This window comes from Heliangelus exortis, chromosome 14 (assembly GCF_036169615.1).
Source record: "Heliangelus exortis chromosome 14, bHelExo1.hap1, whole genome shotgun sequence".
Classification (NCBI taxonomy): domain Eukaryota; kingdom Metazoa; phylum Chordata; class Aves; order Apodiformes; family Trochilidae; genus Heliangelus; species Heliangelus exortis.
In genome coordinates, this window is record NC_092435.1 from 4,787,202 (window position 1) to 4,812,748 (window position 25,547).

Here is a 25,547-nt window from a genome sequence, read left to right on the forward strand (position 1 = left end):
TACTCTCATCCAAAATATTCAAATCATAAAGTTGCCATTTTGTATAGAGTTCAGTGGCAGGAACAAAGAAAAAATATTCTGTTGTGGTGTTTTCTTCACAAGTAGTGAAACCCACTCTGATGCAACAGAAAGAAGGTAACTATGAAAAATACTGGGGCTTGCTTCATTTACAACCATTGATCTGTTTAAATTGTCAGAGCACGGTGCAGTCTCTGAAAACAAAGGAAGGAGATCAGCCTACAGCTACAGACATTTTAGAGTGCATGTTCTCTGATTTATTTAAAACTGACAGCCTTTTTGTAACTCAGGAAAAGCTTGCCAAAGCCATATTGGCCAGACAGACAATTCTTAATTTGGTAAAGCTCAATAGCTTGTTTCTGAAAAGATTATAACCTTATTTTCTCTGTCAAATTACTGTTCAATGAACCATGACTGCAAGGGTTCTGGTCACTGGTAAATGGCATTTTCAAAAATCACTCCTGGCATGTACCAGTACTCTGGTATTTACCAGCAAACCAGATTTCAGTTTCATATTAAGATATCCTTATTATAGGACAAATCTTTTATAACTTTATGATCTATTAAAAAATCTGGTATATTACAGGGCTATCTATACACAAAGCTATACATGTATTTTTTCTAATGACCCTTTTAACGAAGAGGTCAGTGAAAGACAATGAAACTTTTTTACACAATAAAGATTAATTCCTTATTAAGATTACAGATTAATTCTCTATTTTGTGTGCATAATCTACCATAAAGTATTTTATTATGCTTAGTTTGGCAAAAAAAAATTTAACTATCAACGATTGTACTGACTTCCCATTACGAACAGATATTCCAGAATCATCAGTAATGGAATTTAGGGATTCCCCAACAAATTGTACATCCACCTCAGAGCTCAACAAGCATAAATCATTTGTCAGAGCTATATACAAGAAAATTTTTTAATTCTTCTATTAAGAAATTCAAATATTAAAACAATGTAGATGAACAAATTACACAATCATGGTATTTTACATTTCTTCCATACCGTATCTTCTACCCCTACAATTTCAGAAAATCTGTTATTCTGGCCAAAAAGATACTTTTACATTTTTCTGCCCCTAAAATAACATCTAATCTTCTTATTACTGTTTGTAACAGGAATTTATAACTTCATAGATTTATCGTAACAGTAACCCAGTAGAATTAGAATTTTATAACTTGCTAATGGTTTCTTATTAAAAAAAAAATAAAGCAAAAGCTTCTAAAGGAAATGCAAGTTTACATTTTAAAATAGAATCATAGAATTGTCAGGACTGGAAGGGACCCTAAAAGATGATTTAGGTCCAACTCCCCTGCCATGGGCAGGGACACCTGACCACAGCTAGAAGAGAAACCAAAGACAAAAGATCATCTTTGTTCTGATAGTTTGAGCAATTTAACTCCCCTTTTAAACAAACCAACCAACACGTTCAGCCAACCTCAGTTCTTGCTTTGGGGGTATACAGGTAAGGACACAGGTGGATGTTAAAGATCTGAGAGCAGGATGAACACAACAGCAGCACTGGAAGGCAGGACCTAACGCACAAGGCATCAGGAGTAGGAATCCTGTCTTTTTTTTCCTTTCCTTTTATGAGCAGTAGTCCCCTGCTGCCAGCTTCAGTTGTCACTATTGTAGCTGAACAGTTTAAAAGGCTCTATTTTAATACATCAACTAGAGGCTGACAATGTAACTAGGAACACTTTGCTTTTATCAGGTTACTCCATTTCTTAAAAACGCTTCTTTAACGCTGTTCACTTGAAAGGGGCCACCACAGCCAGAAGTTTGCAAACCTATACCCCAAATAAATTAACATTGCATTTTAATTACTGGGATCTTCAAAAGCAGCTAGAGCAGCTGGTACAGAATACTGCTCACCATGGGCAATGCACCTGATGTTTGTATTTTAATATCTCACTTTTTACACCTTACCTTGTTTATAGATCATAGGGATAACAGTAACAGCAGAACATTTAAACATTTTTTTTGTAAATTGACACTGAGCTCTTCTAAATCTCCACTCCAGAAGAAAGGCATAAAATAAAGCTTACTGTTTCTTAAATTAAAAGCCAAATAGATGTTCCTCTATCTGCCACCTTTCCTCTAAACTAAGGGTGTTCTGTAAGAGGGGAACAAAAAAACCCAGGCTCCATATACCAGAGGAAACCAGTGACAAGTTATGTTTTACTTTCATATGGCTCTGGCCAAGGGCAGCAGACAAGGAGGACACAGGCCCTCCAACCCCCTAAAATCAGCAGAAAAGTACAAAGATCATTTCTGGACCTTGCTGATGGGCAGCAAGCAGAGGCAGGCAGCTCCCCAGGTTTGATCTGCTCTTAAGACAGATACAGCATGAGATGCTCATTGCAAGGGCAAGTTTAAGGTGTCTAAAGAGGAAATTAATCACCACAGCAGCTCTGTAAGCACCAAAGATACCAAGGGCATGCGGGCAAAAAAATATAAAAATTGACAAGGACAGGGACACTGAATGTTGTTCAAGTGGAGTCTGGCTCAAGGTAACATACGGAAGGTATAACAGAAGCAAAATTTTGGAATCTAGCCCATAAATGCTGAGCCTTTAACCTTTTTTAATTTTTTTTTTTAATAGAGACTGTCTTTGCACTTAACACAAAATCACCATCTTTTTAAAAAGTTTCTACCCAAGCATACAAGCCCACAATGTGAACAGAAATGAAGGCTACTGAAAACACTCAAATGATTGAAGATGTGATCACCAAATGCCAATAGACCTGGTTGAAAAGCAGGACAACCCAGAAATGAAGAAATTCCAACACCTGAACCTTTTTGTATCACTTCCCAGTAAGGCTACACTGTAATCAAAGCCAGCACAAAATTAGGTCCCATAAAGCCAGCAGAAGAACACTGAGCAACAGCATCAAATATTTCCATATGAATTCCCAAAGATACACACACACACACACAGAAAATATTCTCTTCAAAATTCCTTTTTAAACAACTAAACTAACAGAGGTCTCAAGCTGTTTGCAGCATAATTATAGCCCGCTGGTTAATTCAAATTTGTTTTCCACAGAAGCAAAATAATACTTGACTCAGTTATTGCTATAAAGCTTTTGTTCCTCACAGTATTCAGTCTCTCTGGGAGCCTTAGTATCACACCCACATTTATCTATTGGACAAAGGCTTTACATTTATTGGGCCACTTGTAGCTAAAATCTGCAGACTCAGATTGCTAAATGATGCTAAATTAGAAACGGTTCTCTAATGACTTTTTGCCAAAGTTGGTGTTCCTACTACTAAAAACAGAAAAAGCAAAGCAAATACAGACGCTTTGTAGCTTTTCTGCAGAAGCAGAACTACTTTATAGACTTGATGCTCAATAAGGTACAACACAGCAGTCAGATGTTTCACAGTTCAGGCTGGACTGACACTGCACATCCTATCCTCTGCCCTTTATATTTGAAATGTTCAAAAGACAAGTCATAATTTTAGCCAGGCAGCTTCCTATGTCCAGTGCATTACAAAACACTTAAGAAAATAATTCTGCATGCATTAGCAGATTACAGTCCTACCTGATATGTCTTTTAAGTTAGTCTTTATACACATAAAAGTTGTTCATTTTCCAGAGCAGTTACTTAGACACAAAGCCTATATGTGTATAAAGCAGCACCTGCACATTCAAGACTTGGTCACAGAATTTATATCCCATTGTATTTCATTAACAGATTTATGAACAATTCCTCTCCAGAGTGTTGGTTTTTTCTGCCTGTATAATGTACAGAGCAACTTTGATAAAAGAGAGCAAAAACTAAACAAAATTGTGACATTGTGGTTTAGTAATTAATTTCTACATCTGCTCTAGGATTGCTCTTGCTTTGTCACTTCTGACAGTTCTTTTAGCATTTCTTTATTATCATCTTCAGGGGAGAATACAGGGTGGCATTATCAGTTTAAATCATAATATATTTTTCCACTACATGATAAAGAGTTTAAATCTAAGCATGTCACATAACAGGTGTGGGTAACTAAATTGCTGGGATTAAAAGCAGTCTAGTATTTGTATGATATAAGCCCCTACTGTTCCCCACCCATCCAACTCATCTCTCTACAGGCACTGTCAGATTAGTTGAAAAAATATTAGAGGTGACCTGGACATTGACTTTCAATGTGTTGAAATTTGAAAAACCTAGGAAGTAATTGCTTAAAATGAAAATGTTGTCAAAGACAGGCAAGTCTGTTTTGGTGTGAATACCATAAAACCCAACAGCAGGGTTTATTTAATAAATTCAATAAATATGATCAATAAAGACGATGCACAGGGTGCTCTCCCAAAACAGAACTAACACAGATGATCTGATGATTTATGCATAGACACCTTTTGCCACTTCAGTATATTTCAGTGTACAGCATAAATCCAAAGAGCACATTTCCTCTTAGACAAATTTCACAACCCAAACACAGACAATTTCACACACAAACTCAGAATCGACAAACTGTGTTGCAAAACCTTTTATAGCAATGTACAAACATTGCATTTGTTTATTTCCCTACCACTGGTCAGCTATTTATGAAAATATACACAAAAGAAGTTTTTAGTCAAGTTCCCACTTCAAATATCAACACACAGTTACATGTAAAGGCACTAAGTTTACAAACAGATCATTTTGCATTAAGGCTTTTTAAAAATTTTATTTTACTTGTATTTAAACAGGGCATGTTGGAGTCTAAAAACATTTAACTGAACTTACAGCTTCTCTGAAAACAGTCAACAATCATTCTCACATGGTATCTTTTTTGCATCATTGAATTCTTCATAAATGTCCAGCATAGTATTTTAACATCCAGAGTTTCTACAAACATTTGGAGATGTGTATAACTTCAGGAAACAATAAAAATGACATTGCTAGTGAGATTAAGAAAAAATTCTCCTCTTAGTTCTGAATGTGACTCATGAGCAATACATGGCACACATGTTCCTTTACACCTCAAAGCGTTACATACAACAAATTCTGAAATGTTTCTCATCCCCTCTGAAATAGTACTTCAATTCTTAACCTCTGCTTATGTCAGTCACTGCCTTTGTCTGTTTTTAATACGTGGCCATCAATACACAGCTACAATGCCAAGGAACAGAACTTTTCAAATGCTTTATTCACTTTGTCCTTTCCTCTGCTTCACTTGCTGGAAGTGCTCATCTGCATATATATATATATATATATATATATATATATATATATATATATATATATATATATATATCACATTGTCACCTAGGTTTACTCCCACAGAATCAAACCCAACCACTAATACGAATATGGTTTCACTAAAAGAGAATAAACTTGCAGTACCAGCTTTGACACTCATTTTGACCAGAAGAATCTCCATTCTAAACCCCAGCACCATTGAATGTCATTAAAAAAAAAAAAAAAAGATAAAGCAACTTGACAAAAGCATGTACATACACACGTATCTGCACATCCCTAACTTGTGCACTAAGGCTGCACTTTACCTACATATATTGGTCACATGCCAGTGCTCCAATTCTAAAACTATCTGGTTTTTCCTGTGCAATGTCACTGGATCTCTATCAACATGGAGGAAAACTCAAGCTACTCTGGTGTAGTTCCACCTGATGGAAGGGGACTCGTGCACTCCCCTTCAGAGGGACCCTTCACCTTCCACAGAACGTGAATTTACCTCTTGCAGTCAGAATATCCTGAAAATTGCCCTAATAAATAACTGGTGGTAAACAAAACCACCAGCCAAGAGGCAGTGATTCACTGCTGCTCCTCCCCAGTGCCAGGAAAGCAGCGTTAGACCCAGCAAAACCAGCACCTCCAAAGTCATCAGCTCAACTTCAGCAGGTCCTTAAGTTTGTGTACTGCCCAGCCACAAGTTTCCCACAGCAGAGGAATCTTTGGGACAAGCTCTTCCTATGCATTCCCCACGTCAGGAAGTACAGCAAACTTTCCAAGCAGAGACTGTAGCTAAAATGCCCCAGCTGCACAAATTTGCTGGGCAGTGAACCAGTTTAGAGTGGTACTTTGGACAAAGATGTCTGGTCCATCTAAGAAGCCCAATGTGCCCATAACCACCAGTCTTGGCATTTCAACACAAGGAAACTAAGGCAGTGTTCAGGTTTCAGGTACACAGACCAAATAAAACACTGATAAAATCTATATGTAATAGATTTATAATGCCATCGGTTTAACTTCCACACAAGTAACTTCCAAGTTACTTGTAGATCATAAGCAGGATGAAACTTATTAGAAAAGCCTGGAAAATTGGAATTTAAATACTAAAAAAAATTAAAAACAGAATCACCAGTAAGAATTCCAAATTACACTGCAAAGCTATTTTATAAGATTAAGATGTCTAGTACTACAGGGATTAAAACCTCAGCTATAGCTTTCCATACTCCAGATCCAAAATATCAAGTACTGAAGTAATCATCTGTGAATTCTAGAGTTTTATGGTTATTTATTTTACATCAATACATGTTCCATTTCACACATCACTTATTCGTGAATCTTTTGCTTGAAACATAAGCCTTTTGCCAATGTGAAGAACAATATATATGGAAACAAAAAAACAACTCATAAATATGAATGTGAAAAACATGAGATCACACAGAAAAGGAGCAAATTTACCATGATTTCTGCAACGAAGATAATTAATTCCATCACCTACTTTACTGGTCAACCTAAATTACCAGGGTTTTTTTAATCAGTTGATATGTACTGCCTAATCAAATAGGTATTACTCGGTAATATTTTTCATTCTTTATTATAAAGTATATTAATAATTTTAATGCTAGATTTAACAGTCCTGATAATGCCAGGACTGTGTGCCAGTGAAGAGACGTCTCTATAAACACTGGGATACGTTGACTCATAAAAAGATGATTAAGGCTGCTGAGCACATACTTCTCATGCTCCAGATAAGTTCACCATCATATAGTTAAACATGATCACTAAACCTGTTCACATACTTTCAACACACTGAGATAATCAGCTACATGATCCCCATCATAAAAGCTGGGGCAGACACAGTGCTGGATCAGCAATTTAAAGGTGACACACAAAAGGAATGCTCAGTTTCAGCAGCAGATAGATCAGACTAGGCTATTTCTGATTTTTCTTGTGTTTAATAAGTACTGTATTTTAAGAACACTAAAGACAGTGTTTCCCTAATATAGGTTCAAAAGCCTCACAACTCTTTATCATAATACTTCAGTGGCATTTAGCCTTGATTTCTAAAAAGTCATAATAGCAGCAATTTATTAGAAACAGTTTATTACTGGGAGCTTTAAACATATTTGATGCATTCAGTAAGTTAAAAGGCTGAAGTACTTCCATGAAAATTTATCTTAAAATTGGTGTGTGCACAGCACAGGTCCTGCACAGCCAGGTTAGCTTCTTAAACCTCAGCTCTTCTGACTGAGAACAACAGTGACCACGCATACGGCATTTTATTTGTTTCAGCTCCACTGCTTATCAGTGCAATTCCCAGCACCAACCAAAAAAGAAGATATTTACAAGACCTGTTAATACCTCTTTCTTGTCTCTACAGCAGCTGGAGCAAAAGCCTATTTGTAAAAAGCAAATTCAAGCTTTAAAAGCACCAATATAGATATTATTGTAGATATTACACTGGAATATTTTGGAAGTCACCTACACTGCTACTTGCGCATTTTAAAGGAACTCTTCCTGGTTTTCAAAAGAGCTCTTTCCTTAAATACAGGCAAAAGCAATTCACTACCCTATGCTCAGTTTTAGGTCACAGAAGGAAAAAAAAAGCCACCTGTATATGCTAACACAGAACTCACAGCAACAAAAGGAGAACAAAAGCTCCATCAAGATTTGGCAAGGCAAAAGCCTATTGTTTCCACGTGTATTAAAATATTATTATGTGAAGCTACTTTACATAATAAACTAGGTAAGTATTCAGAGATGAACGACATTTATGTTGTATGCTTTTGTTTTAAGTTTGTAAAAAAGACGTTCAATATGTGTTAAGACTAAGACTTTGAGGAATAAAACACAGCTAAAGCAGGGAGATTTCTTTTATACAAGAATCTACGTGAAGAAAAATGCAATGCAATACAATACAGTCAGTGATTCCATGTTCAAATTCCAAGTGTAATAGTCAAGCAGAGGGAATGTTAGAATATATACTACAAAGAAAGCCTCCCTCAAAGCTTAACTTGTCAATTCAAGATCAGCACTACAAATTAGCTGCAAGAACTTTTCAGATAACATACATGGCATTAATTACCAACATGGCTTAACCTACACAATTTCTCTACATTTTCAACACAGAGGGAAAGACTCAACACAACACCCATCATGAAACATCCAGGATAAAATCTAAGGGGGGTCTACATAGAAAACAAGGTAAAATTCTGAGGACCGATGTAATTTAATATATACAACAGGGTAGTTTGCCACAGGGTAGTCTCACAAAAGCAATCCCACCTTAATATCCTCATTTCTCTCACTTACATGTATGCTGGAGAAAGTGGCGATGACCTGGATGTTTTAAGCACAGGAACTGGGAATTTCCAGATAGCAGGAGAGCTCGTTTTCCATTTCAATGGCATGTTGTCACCACGGTACTACAATAACAGTAAACAGCGTTTCCATAACAGACTACCAACTAGGACTTCCATTCCACACACTACTGACACAGCAGTGGCTGCTAAGAACAAGGAAATGATGCTGCCAATGCTCTTAAACCAGTGCTTCCAATCTGTAAAACAGGGCTGCAAGGCATCTCCTTTTAAATCCTGCTGTCCCCTAAAGCAATATGATAATTCTATCCTTCTAACTCAACAATAGTGCCACCTTGTTAGGGAAGCGCTGACTGCAGTATATGCTTTAAAAAAAAAAAAAAAAAAAAAAAAAAAAAAAGAAAGAAAGAAAAAAAAAAAGACTGCACTATGCACACTAGCACAATGCAGCTTTATTTAATAAAAGCAGCTAATATTTAAAGAACTCTTTCTGATGCTATTGTTCTACCTTAACAGGGACACTGCAGAACTGTACTATATTCTCTTCCTATTAACCTCATTTCTGACCAATGGAAGAAAAAAAAAATCGGGTTTCACATGAAAATGAAACAACATACCTACTCAGAATACACTTGTCATCCTCTGACCATTCTTCTTTTGAGCTGCAACAACACAAATGGGATATAAATCTCAGCATAGCCTTAGGCCACGGGTAATAGAGATCAGTGACTAAATTCAGCAGCCTGTTTTCCTCCTGTGCAAGCTCTGACCAAACAATACAAGAATGCCATTATGGAAAAAGCCCATTGCAAAAATCAGTCCTTCTAATCCATAGCTAGGAAGACAAAATAAGGCATAAATCACTGGAGGTTTCTGCATGCTCTTCTAATGGCTTCTGTTTCAGGATGCTCTCATTTCTCTATTCTCATATCCAAGGCGGATGAGCAAAATCTCATGCATTTTACAACATGCTATGGGAACACAAATATCATTCTGCCTTCTGCAGCAGAGAAGCAGAGTAGCAAGCTGCTAATAGCAGTCCTTGTAGGGACGCTATCAACAACCTAATTCTGAATGCTCCCCCCATCCCCAGCAGCTCACTCACATATTTATTGCCTGAAGAACTGACAAAGCACATGGTCACGCAGGTGTCCATCAGGGACCACTCTGCAACTCTGTGCTCCCTTTGGTGACCTCCCAGCAGAGAGCACAGGCAGGAAGCTATTAAAAAGGGAATGGAAAATTTAATAGCATACTGTGCAGAAGCAGAGCAGGTTTCTAGGGAAAATAAGGTAGGGCTTCTACTATACCGACTCCCCTATGGGGGAGGGAAATAAATTTTAAAATAAAATCGCTTTTAATGTATTATCACAGTAGACCAGAACAACACTAAAATGGTATTCTACACAATTCAGAATAGTCTTCATGCAGCTTAACAGTTTTTCTGTTCATCAGGACAGCTTAATACTATCATAAAAAAGCCAAATCCCTGTCATAATACTCAGCAATAAGGAACAGAACGAAAAGCAGAATTTCTATAAAGTTAAGCATTTTAATAACATTTAATAACACAGAGAGGTTTTTCATAATTGTGAAACCATTGCTGTTACATTTATTTTGGGGATAAAATCAACAGGGAATAATTGCTGCTTGTCATTATTATTGAAAAATATTTGCCAACAATAGTTTTGGGCATTTGAAGCTGCTATCATAACCACAGGTAAGGAACAAAAATAACACAGGATGATCAGAACCATGGCTAATTAAAAAATAGATACACCTATCTGACAAGCAGTTGAGGGGCTCTCTCCTGCTTCTTTGAAGAAGTTTTATATTACACACAAACAGCATTAATACAGGCAACAAATAACACGGAATCTGCTGCTTGAATGCTGAACAGACATTTGCTGCATAGGACAACAGTGGTTTTATGCCATAAATATTGAGTAATGCTGTCCCTGCAGAGCAAGTGTACAGTTTTAGCATAAAGAAGACTTTCTTTTAGTAAAAGAATTTATTCATTTACAACCCAAAAGCCATGCTTGCCCTGACACATTGGGAATACTGCATACAACAGTCTCATGCACACACACAATGCAGAGTACCAGGTGATGCTTCCTCTGCACCGAAGGCCTAAAAGTTAAAAGCATTATTTGACAGCAGCCATGACCACAAAGACAAACATCAGTCATACACCCAGTTTTGCTTTTGCATTTGCCATCATACAGAAAATGTCTTAAAATACAATAAGCAAATAACTGCAACTCCCTTCATCACATGGAGTGCCCAACCAGTACAACCAACTGGAAACTACTCTTCGAGTCTGTATCTCTCTGCTCTGACAGCCCCACAGGAGCTGATGACACATTTTATTTTTAACACTAGCACTACTAACACAAAATAATTAGGCTAAGGGCAATCTGGGAGCTGCTTTTTCAAAAGTAACTTTGGAAATACCCTTTTGACCAGTAAAATAAGAAAGCCAAGTCAAGCCAGTCATTCCCAAGCACTGACTGGTATTTAACTCAATCAAAGCACACCCACAGAGCAGTGTCACATCCCCCTTCTGACCCTGACAAGATCATTTCTCATCAGGGACAGAATTAATGCTTAAATACCTGCTCTCCTTAGGGTGCCTCTATTCTCATTTATTTTTCATTTAATTTACTAACAGCCTAATTAAAACCTTTACAGAAAACACAGTAGCAAGGAACATTTCTTTAAGTGTATGAATCCCAAGCACTGCCCCCAGCTTTTCCTCCTCCTACCATCCAGCACACACTACACCACACCACATGATCAAATGGCCAACGTACAAAACAAAGAACTGAAGTAGCAGTGACAGGTACTCTAAAAATAGGTGAATGCTTTTCACTTGCACAAGAAGTACCATGTGAGTTATGAATCACCTATATGCACATAAGGAAAAAAAAAATCAAATAAAAAAAAAAATCAAATACCATTTTCTTCCCGACAGTCACAAATCAGTTGCACAGTCCCAGGGAAAAGACAACCTAAATGTATTCTATGCTTTATGCAAACTATTCCTAAGGCAACCATAAATAATAGTACATTATTCTGTTATCTTAGAATCATTGATATGGAAGGGACCAATCAGGATCAAGTCCAAATCCTGTCCCTGTGTAGGGCAGCCCCAGGATCACACCATGTGCCTGAGAGCATCATCCAAACACTTTTTGAACTCAGGCAGGCTTGGTGCTGTGACCACTTCCCTGAGGAGCCTGTTCCAGTGCTGAACTGCCCTCTGGGTGAAAAACTTTTTCCTGATATCTACCTAAACCTCCCCTGATTCAGCTTCCTACCATTTCCCCGAGTCCTGTCCTCAGTCACAGGAGTGAAGAAATTGGTGCCAGTCTCTCTTCCCCTCATGAGGAAGCCAAATACTGCTGTGAGGTCACCCCTCAGCTTCCATTTCTTCAAACTGAACAATTCAAGTGACTGTAGCCACTCCTCATAAGTTATCCCCTCCAGACCCTTTTTCTCCTTTGGATGCTCTCCAACAGTTTGATGTCTTTTCTGTACTGCAGTGCCCAAACCTGCACACATTACACTACTTCCTACTGACAAAGTGTTTGTTTGTGTAAGAAAAGATGCTGGACTCAAAAGCACAGAAACAGGTTTAAATGGTGGTGTTAACCTCAAACAACTTCAGACTTTTGAGATTCCTTTCCCAACACAAGTTCTAAAAATTTACTGATACAAAGCCATGTTTTCATTTCAGAACAGATATATGCTATTATATGATAAGACCTCTGTTTTATGGTATTAGCACTTGGAAAGCTTGCTTGAAACTGAAGGCAGAAATTTGGTTTCACATCAGAAAGAATTGCTCTAATCTTTTGCATCTCTTAGAACTACCAGCCCTGTGAGCTGATGCATACTACTACACAAAAGCATTTTGATACAGAAGAAAATAAAACAGAACTCCCAAAGCCCAGTAAAATATTCACAAAGTCACAGATCTCAAATGCAATAATTTCAATATCAAATTATATCAGCATTTAAAATATGGCTGTAAAGGCACATATATAGAAACTGAATAACAGCAAATAAGGACACACAACGCTTCTGTTCAGGATCCCTAAAAAACCTGAGAGTTTAATTAGCTTCTTTAATTCAGCTCTATCCCCTTCACGTGGATGCTCCTCATGACTCTGTTCTTTCAGTCTATTAAACTGCAGCTGTTACAATTACTGGCAGAGAGTAATGAAAAGATCATATTGACAGTACTGTCTTATACACAAAGCAGTTTATTAATACAGTTTCCTTGACCATATATTATGAGAATGCTCATACCAAAATGCACAGGAAGGGAAAACTCTGCTTGAAGAGGCATGCAAAGAAATACAATGCAGTTATGTCTGCAGCCCCCTCACAGCAACACTGTAACATTCCCCAAAAACTGAAACAGGGGGGAAAAATGGGCAAAATGCACCTGGCAATACTTTTATTGAAATTATGGCTTATCTAGAAAACTCAAAGATCTCTCCAATAAAGAAACAGTCTTTCAGTTAGATTTTTTTAAAAGTAAATTTAGAAATAACTGTTAAAATAGGCAGCAACAGTTCTTTAAGTTACACACGTACTTTGATTTCCTATCCACTACGCTGCCTCAAAGAAAATTATATAAATGGGGAGCAAAAAGCCTGAAACACAAGATATAAGTTACAGCACCTTTTGGAAGCAATTGTGTTGTAGTCATCAAGATGCAGATAGCCTCATAAAGGATCAGATGCTTACAAAATGGTTACCATCACTATTACAGCTCAGGGGAGGTGATTCTCCCACTTTAATCTGCTCTCATGAAACCCCACCTGGAGTAAGTACTGTGTCCACTTCTGGAGCCCACAACATAAGAAGGACACAGAGCACTTGGACTGAGTCCAGAGGGCCACAAAAATGATCAGAGGGCTGGAGCAGCTCTGCTATGAAGGAGATGGAGAGAGTTGGGGTTGTTCAACCTGGAGAAGAGGAGGCTCTGCAGAGACCCTTTTGGCCTTCCAGTACCTGAAGGGAACCTACAGAAAGCTGGAGAGGGGCTTTCCAGACAGGTGCATTGTGATAGAATAAGAGGTAATAGCTTAAAACTAAGAGGGCAGATTGGGGTTACACATTAGGAGGAAACTGTGCACTGTGAGGGTACTGAGACACTGGAAGGAGATGATGGTTCAGGACCCTTTCAGCCCAAACCATTCTATGATTCCATGATAATTCTTTTAAATTGGGCTGCCTGCTCAAGGAGCAAGGAATGATTGTAAAGCATAAAAAAGTGAATTAAACTGGGTTTGTAGCCAACCACTCCTGCTGTCAAAATGCCATAAGCAGTATAGGTTCTTGCCTCTACAGTAATATGTGTAGGGTTATTTCTAAAACAGGAAGAAAAAAAAAACCCACAACCCCTAAACCTTTAAATATTAAGTTAAGCAGTCAAGGCATGTACCACATATTAAACAAGAAGTTTTGCAGTTTGCCATCCACCCACTCAGCATTTTTTCCTGTATAAATGAGGGAATAGCAGCAGTAACAGGATGCATCATTTTAGTGAAAATTATTTTATATCTAAACATACTTATGCATACTATTTATATGTATAAGTTCATACATATACTGCATGTACACATATATACATGTACAAAGTATATATATACACATATATTAATACACATATATGTGACAAATACATATTATCCTGCATCTGACACAGCCATTTCCCTCACAGACATCTCAGTTAGGAAATATTGGAGTTCTCCATGATTTTGAGACTATAAAAATGCATATTCTTCAAAAAACCCAAAAGGCAGCAGCTGATTGAGAAGTAATCCTGTTGACTAATAAATTTCTCCATTTCAAAAATGGTTTTCAAAAACCCACAGCCCTGGTGCTTGCAAGTAGCATTCATTAAACAAGAGAAATACCTTGATGGCCTAAGTATGAAAGTTCTGAAATTACACAGCAACCTAAAGAGTTAAAAAAATCCACACCATTTCCTATTGAGTCACAGTCACTTACTTTTAAAACAATTTAAAAATACATAAGCTTAACTCAGCTACACAGAAACTTACAGAAAAAGGAGGGACACACAAGTAATGAACAAACCTATCCTCATATTCATACTTGTATTATTTGGTAGGGTTAATTTATTAAAATATTAAATTCTGTTTCAGGTATATTCTGTAAATACAGAGTCCCAGAAATAAAATATCTCAAATCTATTCACATAAGTGTGTGTTTCTGGCCATTAGAGTAGTTGTTATTTTATGCCACATGTGGATGGCCTGCATTTTCGTATTTGTATTCCTGAGGAGGCCTTTTCTAAAACTGAGGGGAGATTTCTAACAGTAATTCACTTCCAAGAGTCAATATGCACTGTTAATTTAATGACCAGCTACTGATTATGAATATGAAAAAAAAAAAAATTAAAAAAACGGCTTTGCCTGGGCACACTACTCTTACATGAAAGGCATGAAGTAAAATAAATTCTTAAAACACTTGGTAGGAGGTAAAACTGAACTGAGTTAATGAAGGTTTCCAACTTTTGATCTGAGCCCATATACTCTGCTGACAGCATACTGCTAAGAAGAAATGCTTCTGAATTAAAACTGATTTATTCAGAGAACTGTGCTCATCTTCCCCAGGTGATTATATTTAATAAATCACCACAGAAATCTGAACACAGAGTCAGTCACAGCAGCCAGGCTGACCCTACTGAAAAAAACTCATCTAAAGCAAGTTACTTTTACTAGGATAAATTGTGAACTACAAAGAATTCCCTTCTCAACAATTTCTTCACAGCTGTTACCATCTGCTCACTCTAGAATTTACACATCTGACTCGCATGATGCAAATATATTAAACAATACAGTAACTAAGAGGAGGTGAGGACTGAGCACCAGTCTTTACAACATCAGGAGTTCTAGCACCACAGACAACATACTACAAATTACATTAGTCATGTGTTGATTAAAGTACTATATAAGTCTATAACCCAGAGGCAATCAGGACTCAACTCCACATTTGACAAAGGCAAGTGTAGTCCAAAGACCCCTTCCCAAAACACAAGGTGGGGAAACTCCTCCCCTTCCTCAGCTTATGAAGCCACTGATAACTACCACACCACCTGTTCCCAAAAGGAAAGAAAAATCAAATAACTGAGTCTCGTTTTGATGCTCTTCCACTCTCAACAGCAGCCACTTCATGGTTTTTCTGAACTGTCATGGGGACCCTGGACTCAGGTACCCCCCTCTGCTGCTGACTCCAGTTTGGGACTTCTCTGGTCTGGAAGTAATTACCAACTGAGGAGCATGGGGTTTATATTTACATATTCACGTATGTTCGTAACTCACCATCACCATTATTACTACTACTTCATTGAACCTATTCTGAGAGGGTTTTTTCCAACCTTAAAGTCTCTCTCCCTTCTCCTAGGACAGTATTAGGGGGATAACATGTCACCCAGTTATTGGGTAAAACCCTGGCACCTCTTCAGCACTTACTCACGTGCTATGGCAAAAAGAGGCTTCCTGTAAACTTCTGTTGTTGAGCATCGTTACACAAAGGACCCAAAAGGCACAGCCTTTAGCACTGAGCTGAGTGGAGTTATAGGGAGGATTCTCTTCACAGAGAATCTGTGACAATATAAATCTAAAGAAAAGTACATCTCCAAAACAGAATTTCAAAACACGAGCGTTATTTATTCCATTCAGGTTTGTTATGGTAAGCAAATGTATAAGCTATGAATTAATTTCCAAAAGCAGATTCTAAAGATAGTCATTTAGTATACTGGAACAAATTTGCAGTTACAACATCCCTGTTTAGTGACTCTCTGGATAACTTAGGATCAAATCAGGACATACTGCTTTGCATGAAATACTTGCATGTAGCAAGAAAATTCTAAGCACAAGATGTTTTCAGAAAGACCCACAGAAGAATGCCAATCGTATTTGATTTTTTAAAACTGGGATATTTAAAACTGGTAGTTTTAGGTCTCCTGAACCCTTTTTTCATAAAACTTCAGACATCTGACTCCTAAATGAAAACTGAGTTTCAGTGCTTTCAGAAGTGACAATGTTGTGGCTCCTACAGATCTTAATTTCTGAGCCATTTTACCATCACTACTGCACACTCCAGGCAGTTTTCTACATCTTTGTTGTTCTTGCAACCACATCACTTCACCCTGGCAAAAGACTTTTTGGGAGCACAAAACTGAAAAAAACCTCATGAAACTGAGGAGGGGAGGACTGCAGGAGGTCAAAGGGTTAAAGGGTTAAAGGGTTTAGCCCAGGTGAAAGCCACCACCAGCAGAGATGCACTACTTCCCTCTCAGCCACCTGCACAGCAGCAAAACCAGAAAAGGGTATTATGATTCTTCAAAAACAAAACTCCTGTGCAAAACAGTGACATCAATCTCATCTCTGTTGCTCTAGTGATTCACAGCAGGCTCAGAAGAGACCACATACAGAAAAAGAAAAAAGAACACAAAACCATGCACATGGTATAGAGGTCCATAGGGTGAAATGGCAGCTCTGATGTGCAAAAAGTCTACAAAAGTAAGCTAGAACAATAAATATTTGTATTTCAGTACCTTCTATGTAGTAGCTGTTGTCATGTACTTTTCTACAGCTAAAAATCTCTTTTTAATGCATGCATATACAACACCAAACAACTGTGATAACTTTGAGATGGGACAAGCCTTTCTCTGAAATAAAATGTAAAACATAATAGTTGTAATTCAGGTGTTTGCCTGCCAGAGGGAGCCGAAGGAAAGAAGAAAAAAAAAATCTCTATATATCTCAGTATTTCCAAAGTTTCAGGTTTGTCCTATGCCAATCATTTAACAGTTCAGACACAAAAAAAGGCTTTAATGCCAAATCAACCCTAGTTGTGTCTGGCACAGGGCAGTCACAGCCTCATCCCACGCAGGGTACACTCTATGATCCTGTGATCTCTAAACAGACTCAGTACTTAGTTTGGAAGAATATTTAAATACTTTTTGATCCACACCACAGTGGGAATGGCCATCCCAGAGTTTGGCTTCTCTAAGAAGGAAAGCATCACACGAGATTGTATCTAATGCCTTTTTTACATCAATTTGTCATTAAATGCATGGCAACACTCTGCAAAGACCAAGTTGCAGTTTGTCAGAATGAAATACACGTTGTGCTGAAAACAGATCTTCATTTAAATGCTTATTGGTCTTTTTTGCACACCCTTTCCACTTAGTGCTTCTAACTACTGGTACACCTATAAATTTGTACACGGTTAGACCTGCAACAGCATAAAACTGTAATTTATAAAATTAGCATGTTATTAATTGATTCCTGCATAGCCTCATCTAACCTGAAGAGCTTAAAACAGGCAGGAACTGGTCTCATTTTGCAAAATGGGAAAGCAAAATATCTAAACAATGTGTCAAGGGAAACCGTGGCTGTGTAAAACAATTTAGGAAAGAATTGTACTGCACACCTAATGGACAGCCCCTTTTTTCCATTCTGCATGTTAGTCAAACAAAATTTGACATAGAAAAGCCAGCAGGAATCCCACCAGAGTTTCCACATTTTGAAAAAGAGCAGGATGACTGTATTTTTAAACAGCTCCCTTAAATATGAAGGGCTAAACTGACCAACTTTCCCTAGAATAAAATCTGACCAACAGCTTGAAAATAAACTTAGCAGCATCCTGTGTATTTCTTAGAATCAAAACACTTTTAGGAAAATCAGTTATGCCACCTTCTGGTATTCAAAAGAACTGCTCTATAAGAAAAATACTAATTTTCAATAAATACCAATTTTAAATGGTGAGAGGGGAAACATAAGCAGAAAACTCATGTCATGTGTGAAAACTCATTTCAGTAGTGCAAAATATGAAGTTTTTTTAAGCTCTGGATGATTGGTACAACCTCATTGGCTTACACTAGCTTCTGCCCAGCCTTGAAGTTCCTAAGCCTGTACTATCTACTGACAAACACAGCCTTATTCCCCCACATTACCTGGTTTGAGATACAAGATATTCTGCTCTTTGCCTATCTCACCACTTATAGCAAAGGAACTGGAAAAGGCAGAGAGTAAAAAGGATGAGCAAACTTGTGAAATGTCTTTGTAACAAGGAACAACTTGTAGATTGAACTTAACAGCATGGAAGGCAGATAGGAAATAAGAAATAAAAAGTCTACAGCTTCCCAAAAAGAATGGTAAATGTGTACAGGTTGTTATTATTCACCAGCACAATAAAGAAAAAACTTCAGATGAAACTAGCAGATATCTGGTGAAAAAAACAAAGAAAACTTCTTCACATAATATGCTTCAGCTACCACATAATCAGCTTTTCAGTAACCTTTTCTTCTTACAACAGATTCACAAAAGCAACTGTGAAAAGTAATTTTGAAAAAAGTGCTTTGTACCGACAGGCACAGTAGGTGACTCAAGCAGAATCACATACCCAGCCTGCAATCAAATTTCTCCACCATACCTCCCACTAGTAAAGCATTTATTAATACTATAGTAGGGCAAATGGATGTATAATGTAAGAACACCTATAAACATCCTTCCTTCTGTATTACCCCTGGGTCTGTGCAATACAACCTCTACTGCTAAACACGCGAGGAATTACAAGTAATTTTTCATCATTTCCAGTTAAAACCTCCAATATAAAAACCATTTCTAGGTGTCATATCTCTAAAGCAGAAAAAGCACTGTATCTTCACTGAAGGAAGATAGAAGGCACAGAATTAGGTATGAAATAATATTAATAAATTATGTGGAAAACTGACTTCAAGTGTGTCAATTCTCATGCTCCACTGTTCCTCACAAGACAAACATCTCGCAGTTCCCCAACCTTGAGATAATCCTTGACTCACAAATTAGGTATTTCTGGCTATAATATTCCACTGTAATTTTGAACTATACAAGTTTGATTACATGAATTTAAAATGTAGTTAAGAAGTTCAGTGGAGGTATCAGACAAACCCAAGACCACACTCAGGTACTTACGCACAGGTAGCAGAACCAACATAAGCTGAAATACAAAGACATCTATAAGTATCCCCACTTGCTCACCTCACCCTCTCACAAGCCTTAGCACATTCTTTCACCTATAAATATATATATTCAGCTGTTCATAGTATGTCCCCCACTGTATCATCATTTTCTGGATCAGTAAAACTTAAGCTACACAAAGCTTTGCTCTAATGTGCTCTCACAATCAAGAGTTTTTACTCTTCCTTAAGTTCAGCCGTTTGGTTTCTGGTGATGCTGTAATTAAGATTTTGACAATTCAAGGAAGAATGATAACATGCAGAAGGGTATACACAGATCACAAGAAATTGCCTGGAAAATGCAATGCTATAATCTCACATAATAAGATTGTTAAAAATAATCAAATTTTTTTAAAAAAAAAATGTCAAGCATTGACATCAGTTGTGCCTCAGCAGGCCCTGCCTACCCATGTATTTACTGACATTCTTAACTGCCACTGACTGGATTCTTGCAGTTTAGCAAGGCATTTCTTCCCTCACTTGGAACACTGATTGTAAATTCCAGCCTTAGACTGGAAGCAGTTGGTTAGCAGTTCAAAGCCCATCTCAAATGAACTCATTACTTTCATGATACTAAAATCCTTGAAAGCTGAAACTTCTGAGGCCTTTGATAGCAAATATTGGAAACATGAAAAGAAGGCAAGATTAGCTCTGGGTGCACCTGGGAAATCTCAGCTGAGCCAGCCACACACTCCTCCAAATGCAAAAGCACAAGATACAACCAACAGTCAGATCAGAAAGGAAGGCAGAGCAATAAACCAGATATTTATTAAATAGGGCCTGTACTGAACTTAAAGCAAAATGCAGCTGGTAGCTTAAGATAGGATGAACATTTGCCACACAAGTGGCATTATTATTTCTGTAAATACTAAAATAAAAACTGTCCTGTGAATGCTAAACCTACGCAGGGAAACCAACAGTCACAGCTTCTACTGGGCCACAGTAGTTTCATATAAACACTATTACAGAAGAGTGTTCTTTTTTTAGTGCTTCTCAGATTTCTGCAAACTTGGGTTCTGGCTCATATCCTGAATCAAGCAACAACATGCTGAAAAATACCTTTTTGTTTGATTCTTTCACTTAAGTAGAAACATAAACTACCAACACCTTGCTTAACAAAAATGAGCTGCTGGGGACAACTGTTTTTTAAAACTTTGCTGAGTTCTGAATGTGCTTTCAAGGATTTTAAGAGGTAGAAACAGCGATACTCAATTTAAACTCAAAATACTGATTTATTAAAAAGAAAAGACCTCTCTGAATACTGCCAGTGATGTTAAATGATTACATTCAATAAACTGTTAACAAGTGGTTCAGGATTCTCAGCCATCATACCAAACACTTTGATGTATAAGAACTGAATCTTTTATTTGCAGATAAGCAGCCCATTTATGATTATGTTTTATCAACACCCTAGAACAATGCCCAAGGCACAGTGTGACAAAGCTTTTACTTCATTGCTGTAATCTTATGAAAGCATAGAAAAAGCCAAAGGTAAAAAATGAAACTAAGTAAAATTGAGGCTTGTTCAATGCACATAATAAATTTTTACTGCAAATTCTCGTAATGTGCTTCAGTTCATTTACCCTCTTTCTCCCCCTCTTTGCTCCCAAGTTCTGCATTGTCACCAGTCTTACAGTTAACTGACCAGAGAACAGGGCCATTCTGGTTTTTAAACAACACTCCTCATTACTCCTAACCATGCATAGCAGAGAGGTGGCAAATCTAACTTCAGCTGGAGCCAGCATGCATCATGTAATTACTCATTAGCCAGCATCTTTGTCACACCCCAGTAAACAGCAGCAATGAAAAGGATTTCCGGTTTCCAATGACAGACCAGTGATGTCCTGCCAAAACCATCTAAGCCACACTACTATGTATTTTACTACATGGGCCCAGCTCTAATTATCTGAAAACAGAACTGAACACAGTCACTCTGGTGCTCTAATTACTGGGGAGACAGAACAAGAGAGGAGAAAACCTTTCTGCAAGAGCAAAGAGGAACACAGACAACAGCCAAAGATGCTCCTCTTGACAGAGCAGCTTTACAAAGCCTGCAGCCTCCTCTGCCTCAGATCTCCTGTTCTGCTTCACTTTGTTCTGACTCACTCAAGTCACCTCCATCCACATTGAAGCAACTGCAAACACAGCTTTGCAATCCCTGTCCAGCTGAGGTACTGAGGAACTTGCTGACTTGCTGACACATGACCTGTGCTCTTTGGGAAAACAGAAGTGAACTGAGAGCATCTGAAGATTTAAACATGTTCACTTTAAGTTTCCTTCCAGATCCTTGGCCAATGTATACACCTCTACTCACCTGACTGTCAGCTTTGATTCAACCATCCTGCAACAGGTGAGATGAAGCAAAAGAATGTAACCAGAATTGTGGAATCTGGAACAGAGCAGTTGCCTACTGAAAAGGTTTGGAATCCAACATGATCAAGCTGGACGTGATAACATAGCACGATGCTCAGGTTTCAGAAATGTCACCAGAAGGTCAGTCATAAATATATACACAATATTGTAAACAAGGCAGTTAATAGTAGCAGTTATAGCTGAAAGCTTTCTTTGATAGACATATTTCTGCATTTTAGCAATGCTCTGTTATTTTCAGTTGTTACTTTTATCAATTTATGTCATCAGGCCAATTAGGATAAATTGTGGCAAAAGAAGCTCTTTCACAGGTGCATGCTTCATTTATAAGAGTTACTGTCAAACATACAATCTTTTTCCAGGACTGTTTCTCCAAAGTCTTCAAGAGGCAATCTTTTGTCTCTCGTTATCTACTCAGGTAAATCCATCTTCCACAAAATCAAATCATGCTACTTTCAGAAAAGCTCCACATTTCTTAAACCTTTGAAATTTCTTAAATGTTTCCCTGCCTTATCCCTTCAGCCTTATTAATTACTATGGAGCATCCAGCCAACACTCCTGCTCTTTGACCACATCAAGCATGAAAAGCTGCTTTCCAATGCCCTTCAGGGCTCAGCTTTGCTGGTTTTGCAACATTTATTTCCCATAATCAGCCATTAGCAAATCGTTCAACAGGCACCTCTGTGTTGTCTTTCATGTGATCCTTTATGCACAAAGTGCCTGGAAAAAAAAATATAAAAGCAACAATTCATTAGGCAATGATATCAGACATCAGTCAGAGTGCTGATATATTGCAACTCCTAGTTCTTAGTCGTTCAATTTGATTTACTCCAGATCCCCACCTACACCTGCTCTCTTCCTGCATTCTAAGTTCTAAATGCATTGGATGAGAAATGTTTTGGTTTACCTTTGTATACCAGCACTGCTTGTCAGGCAAGTATTCAAACAGACAATTACCTAAGGAGTTTCTGCAGACCAGATTCAGAGCTGTACTTCTCACAGGATGTTCAACATAAACACAAAATTCAGTAAAAGCAAAGAATCGTTACATTAAAAAGAATAAAAGATCTAAGCTTGTTGCAGAATCAGTTGTTCATTTAGATTAAGTAAAAATTGAGAAATCCGCTTCATAGGAGAGTCTATAAATTTCTTAAATTTTAAATTTTTATTTTTTAACTTAAACTTATGACTGCATCCAGTAACAGACCATCTGTAAGCCTTTTTAGCAAGAAGGAGGAGCTCAAGGTTGACATAGCAAAGGTAAGCATTAAAACTGCAAGTAAGCAGAAGTTTTTAAGGTAGCACTTTGCCTCTTGCAAACCGGTACAAAAAGCTGATTAACTCCACTCAAAAGCCACCAAAATTAAACATAAGCAAGCTGATTGCTGAGAACTCTGTTATCATGATAACAGCAGAGACTCAGGACTTATAAGCAAGTACTAAAGAAGGCATCAGACAAAGATTTTTAAAAAGATTTCTCATGGCTTTTTCTCTTTAATTGAAAATACATTGACAGGGTTCTTTACTACATTTTTAGAAATAAATAAATCAACATACTGTTTCAAAAGCTACTCAGTTGTGTGTCCTTAAAGAAAAAGCAAGAGATCACTGTTAAAAACAGAAGTTGTTTGAAACTCCCAAAAGTTGAAAACTTAAGGAAGCTTCTGTTACTAAAGAAACACAGACTTCATATTGTCCACAGGAATACATTAAAATTCAGCAGTAGGTGTACAATGGATCAGTCCTGAAACACTATTTGAATGAACTGCAATTTCAGGGAAGACACATGTACAAAAAGGAAGTGAAGCTTTAATGGAACAGGATCCACTACACTGAACTCTACACTACAAGAGGCACCTCTTTCACACCCACCATTTCAGATTGTATTTCAGGTTTGGGACAATAAACTGAAGAACCAGGCTGGTGAATCCTGTGCACCTAACACATTACATGTAGCAGAAGGGTCCTCCCTTCCCACTTTCATTCTTCAACATCCCTATTTTACTGCCAACAAATCTAGCCTTTACCTGAAGATTCCCAAGGATGAAAACAGCACCACATCTCTCCTAAGAACAGGGCAGCAACCTGAAGCTCACCCATTTCCACAGGCAGCTGTATGGCAGCAAGTTAGGGCACTGTGCAAGGAGAGTCTTAATCCACTGCACTGAAAGCAAGGTAGCAGAAAGCAAAATTTTTGCAACACTGAGATGTACGTGTCAAAGCATGGTTTTAGAGGGAAAACTCTCTTGAATTTTAAGTTACCTGATCAACTGGATGTGCCTGGATTCGTACAATGAACCAAATATAAACTCTTACATAACTAAAGCAAGATGAATCTAAGTTTTACCAAGCTTGTTGGTCAGCCCAAAAACATGACATAAAAGCATTCTTAAAATGTTGAAACCCTTAGAGATTTACAACATCTTCATTGTTATGTAAAGGACTTAGATTTCACCTGCATTTTTCACCCCTCATAAAGCTTTTCTCCAGTGTAAGTGACCTATGGCTACAACTTCAGAACCAGCTGCTTACTGTCAGTTATCTTAAGAGCATAAAGCTTGATGTGGTTACTAAGATCAGGGCAGGCCAGTGGTACATAGCAGTCTCTTCACGTGGAAACTGAACAGCTTAGATACAGCACGTCCCTTCAGTGTCCAACCTGTCACATACACCCCTAATCTACTGATTACTGAGGGCACAGCTCAAGTACCTATTACTATTGTACAAATTAGACCTCCTCAGACACAGGCAGATGTTAAGTAGAACAAGGCACCCTCATTCAGCCTGTCAGGAAAAATTCAGCTTAGGGGATGAACTTGCAACTCTGTGGTTTGGTTGAAGAATTTTATTTCTACGATTTTGAGTTAAATGCTATCCAATTTCCTTATGAATCAGTATTTTTTAAGTTTATGAATGTAGGGGTCAATACTAACAGGTGAAAAAGTTTTCACTGTACAATCACACTCTGTTAAAAAAGCCACATTTTTACTTATTGGACTAAGTTGCCATGCATAGTTTAAAACCTTTGATGTGTGCTTCTCAAGCAAAGGTGAAATATTTTTCCGTATTTAACCAGGAATCCTGTACATTCAAAACTGCACAGTATCAAACCATGATAAAAACTGTAACAAGTAAACAGCACTTTCCATTATACACCCCACAAACATCATATAACTATAAAAATATCACTCATGGAAAGAAGTATTTCAGCACAGAAGTTGAATCCAAAGTTATCATCATGTAAAACTGGGAAAAGAAACCAGTTCCTGCACCTCCATCCTGCAACATGAACTGAACTCTATTCAGTTCACAACCTATCCCATTACATTTACCCATACCATATCCCAAAAGAATTAATGAAAATGGGCACACAGATATTACCCAGCTACTGATGTTGACACAAAGGAGCCTTAATGTAGGTAAATCCAGAAACACTGCTCCTGGTGTCATTGCCTTTAAGCCTTATCCACTCTCTTAAGTATGACAGCACAACCTGACCCAGCCATATGCTGAAAAACTGACTGCTATGCAAATGGAAGACCTTAACAGCAACCATTTGTACAAATTAAATGCCAGCCCCACAAAATAATTATGTATATTTCATAGAGCCT

The 25,547-nt window shown here is 37.7% G+C and overlaps 1 protein-coding gene across 7 annotated transcripts in view; it reads right to left on the bottom strand.

Annotated features, from left to right (window-relative positions):
• The window catches only part of KLHL13 (kelch like family member 13), a 66,226-nt gene that overhangs the window by 20,975 nt on the left and 19,704 nt on the right, over nucleotides 1–25,547 (bottom strand). Inside the window, exons 4-6 of one of the 7 annotated variants that reach the window (XM_071757375.1) lie at nucleotides 9,622–9,737; nucleotides 9,134–9,178; nucleotides 8,509–8,621 (exon numbers count right to left, since the gene is read on the bottom strand). The exons of 3 other annotated variants lie outside the window; for them this stretch is intronic. In XM_071757375.1, coding sequence (XP_071613476.1) covers nucleotides 8,509–8,606 — 98 coding nt within the window. In that variant the 5' untranslated portion in view covers nucleotides 8,607–8,621; nucleotides 9,134–9,178; nucleotides 9,622–9,737. Of the gene's footprint in view, nucleotides 1–8,508; nucleotides 8,622–9,133; nucleotides 9,229–9,621; nucleotides 9,738–21,880; nucleotides 21,981–25,547 lie in introns of those variants that run through there. 3 more of the 7 variants (XM_071757377.1, XM_071757380.1, XM_071757379.1) reach the window with 3 other exon arrangements.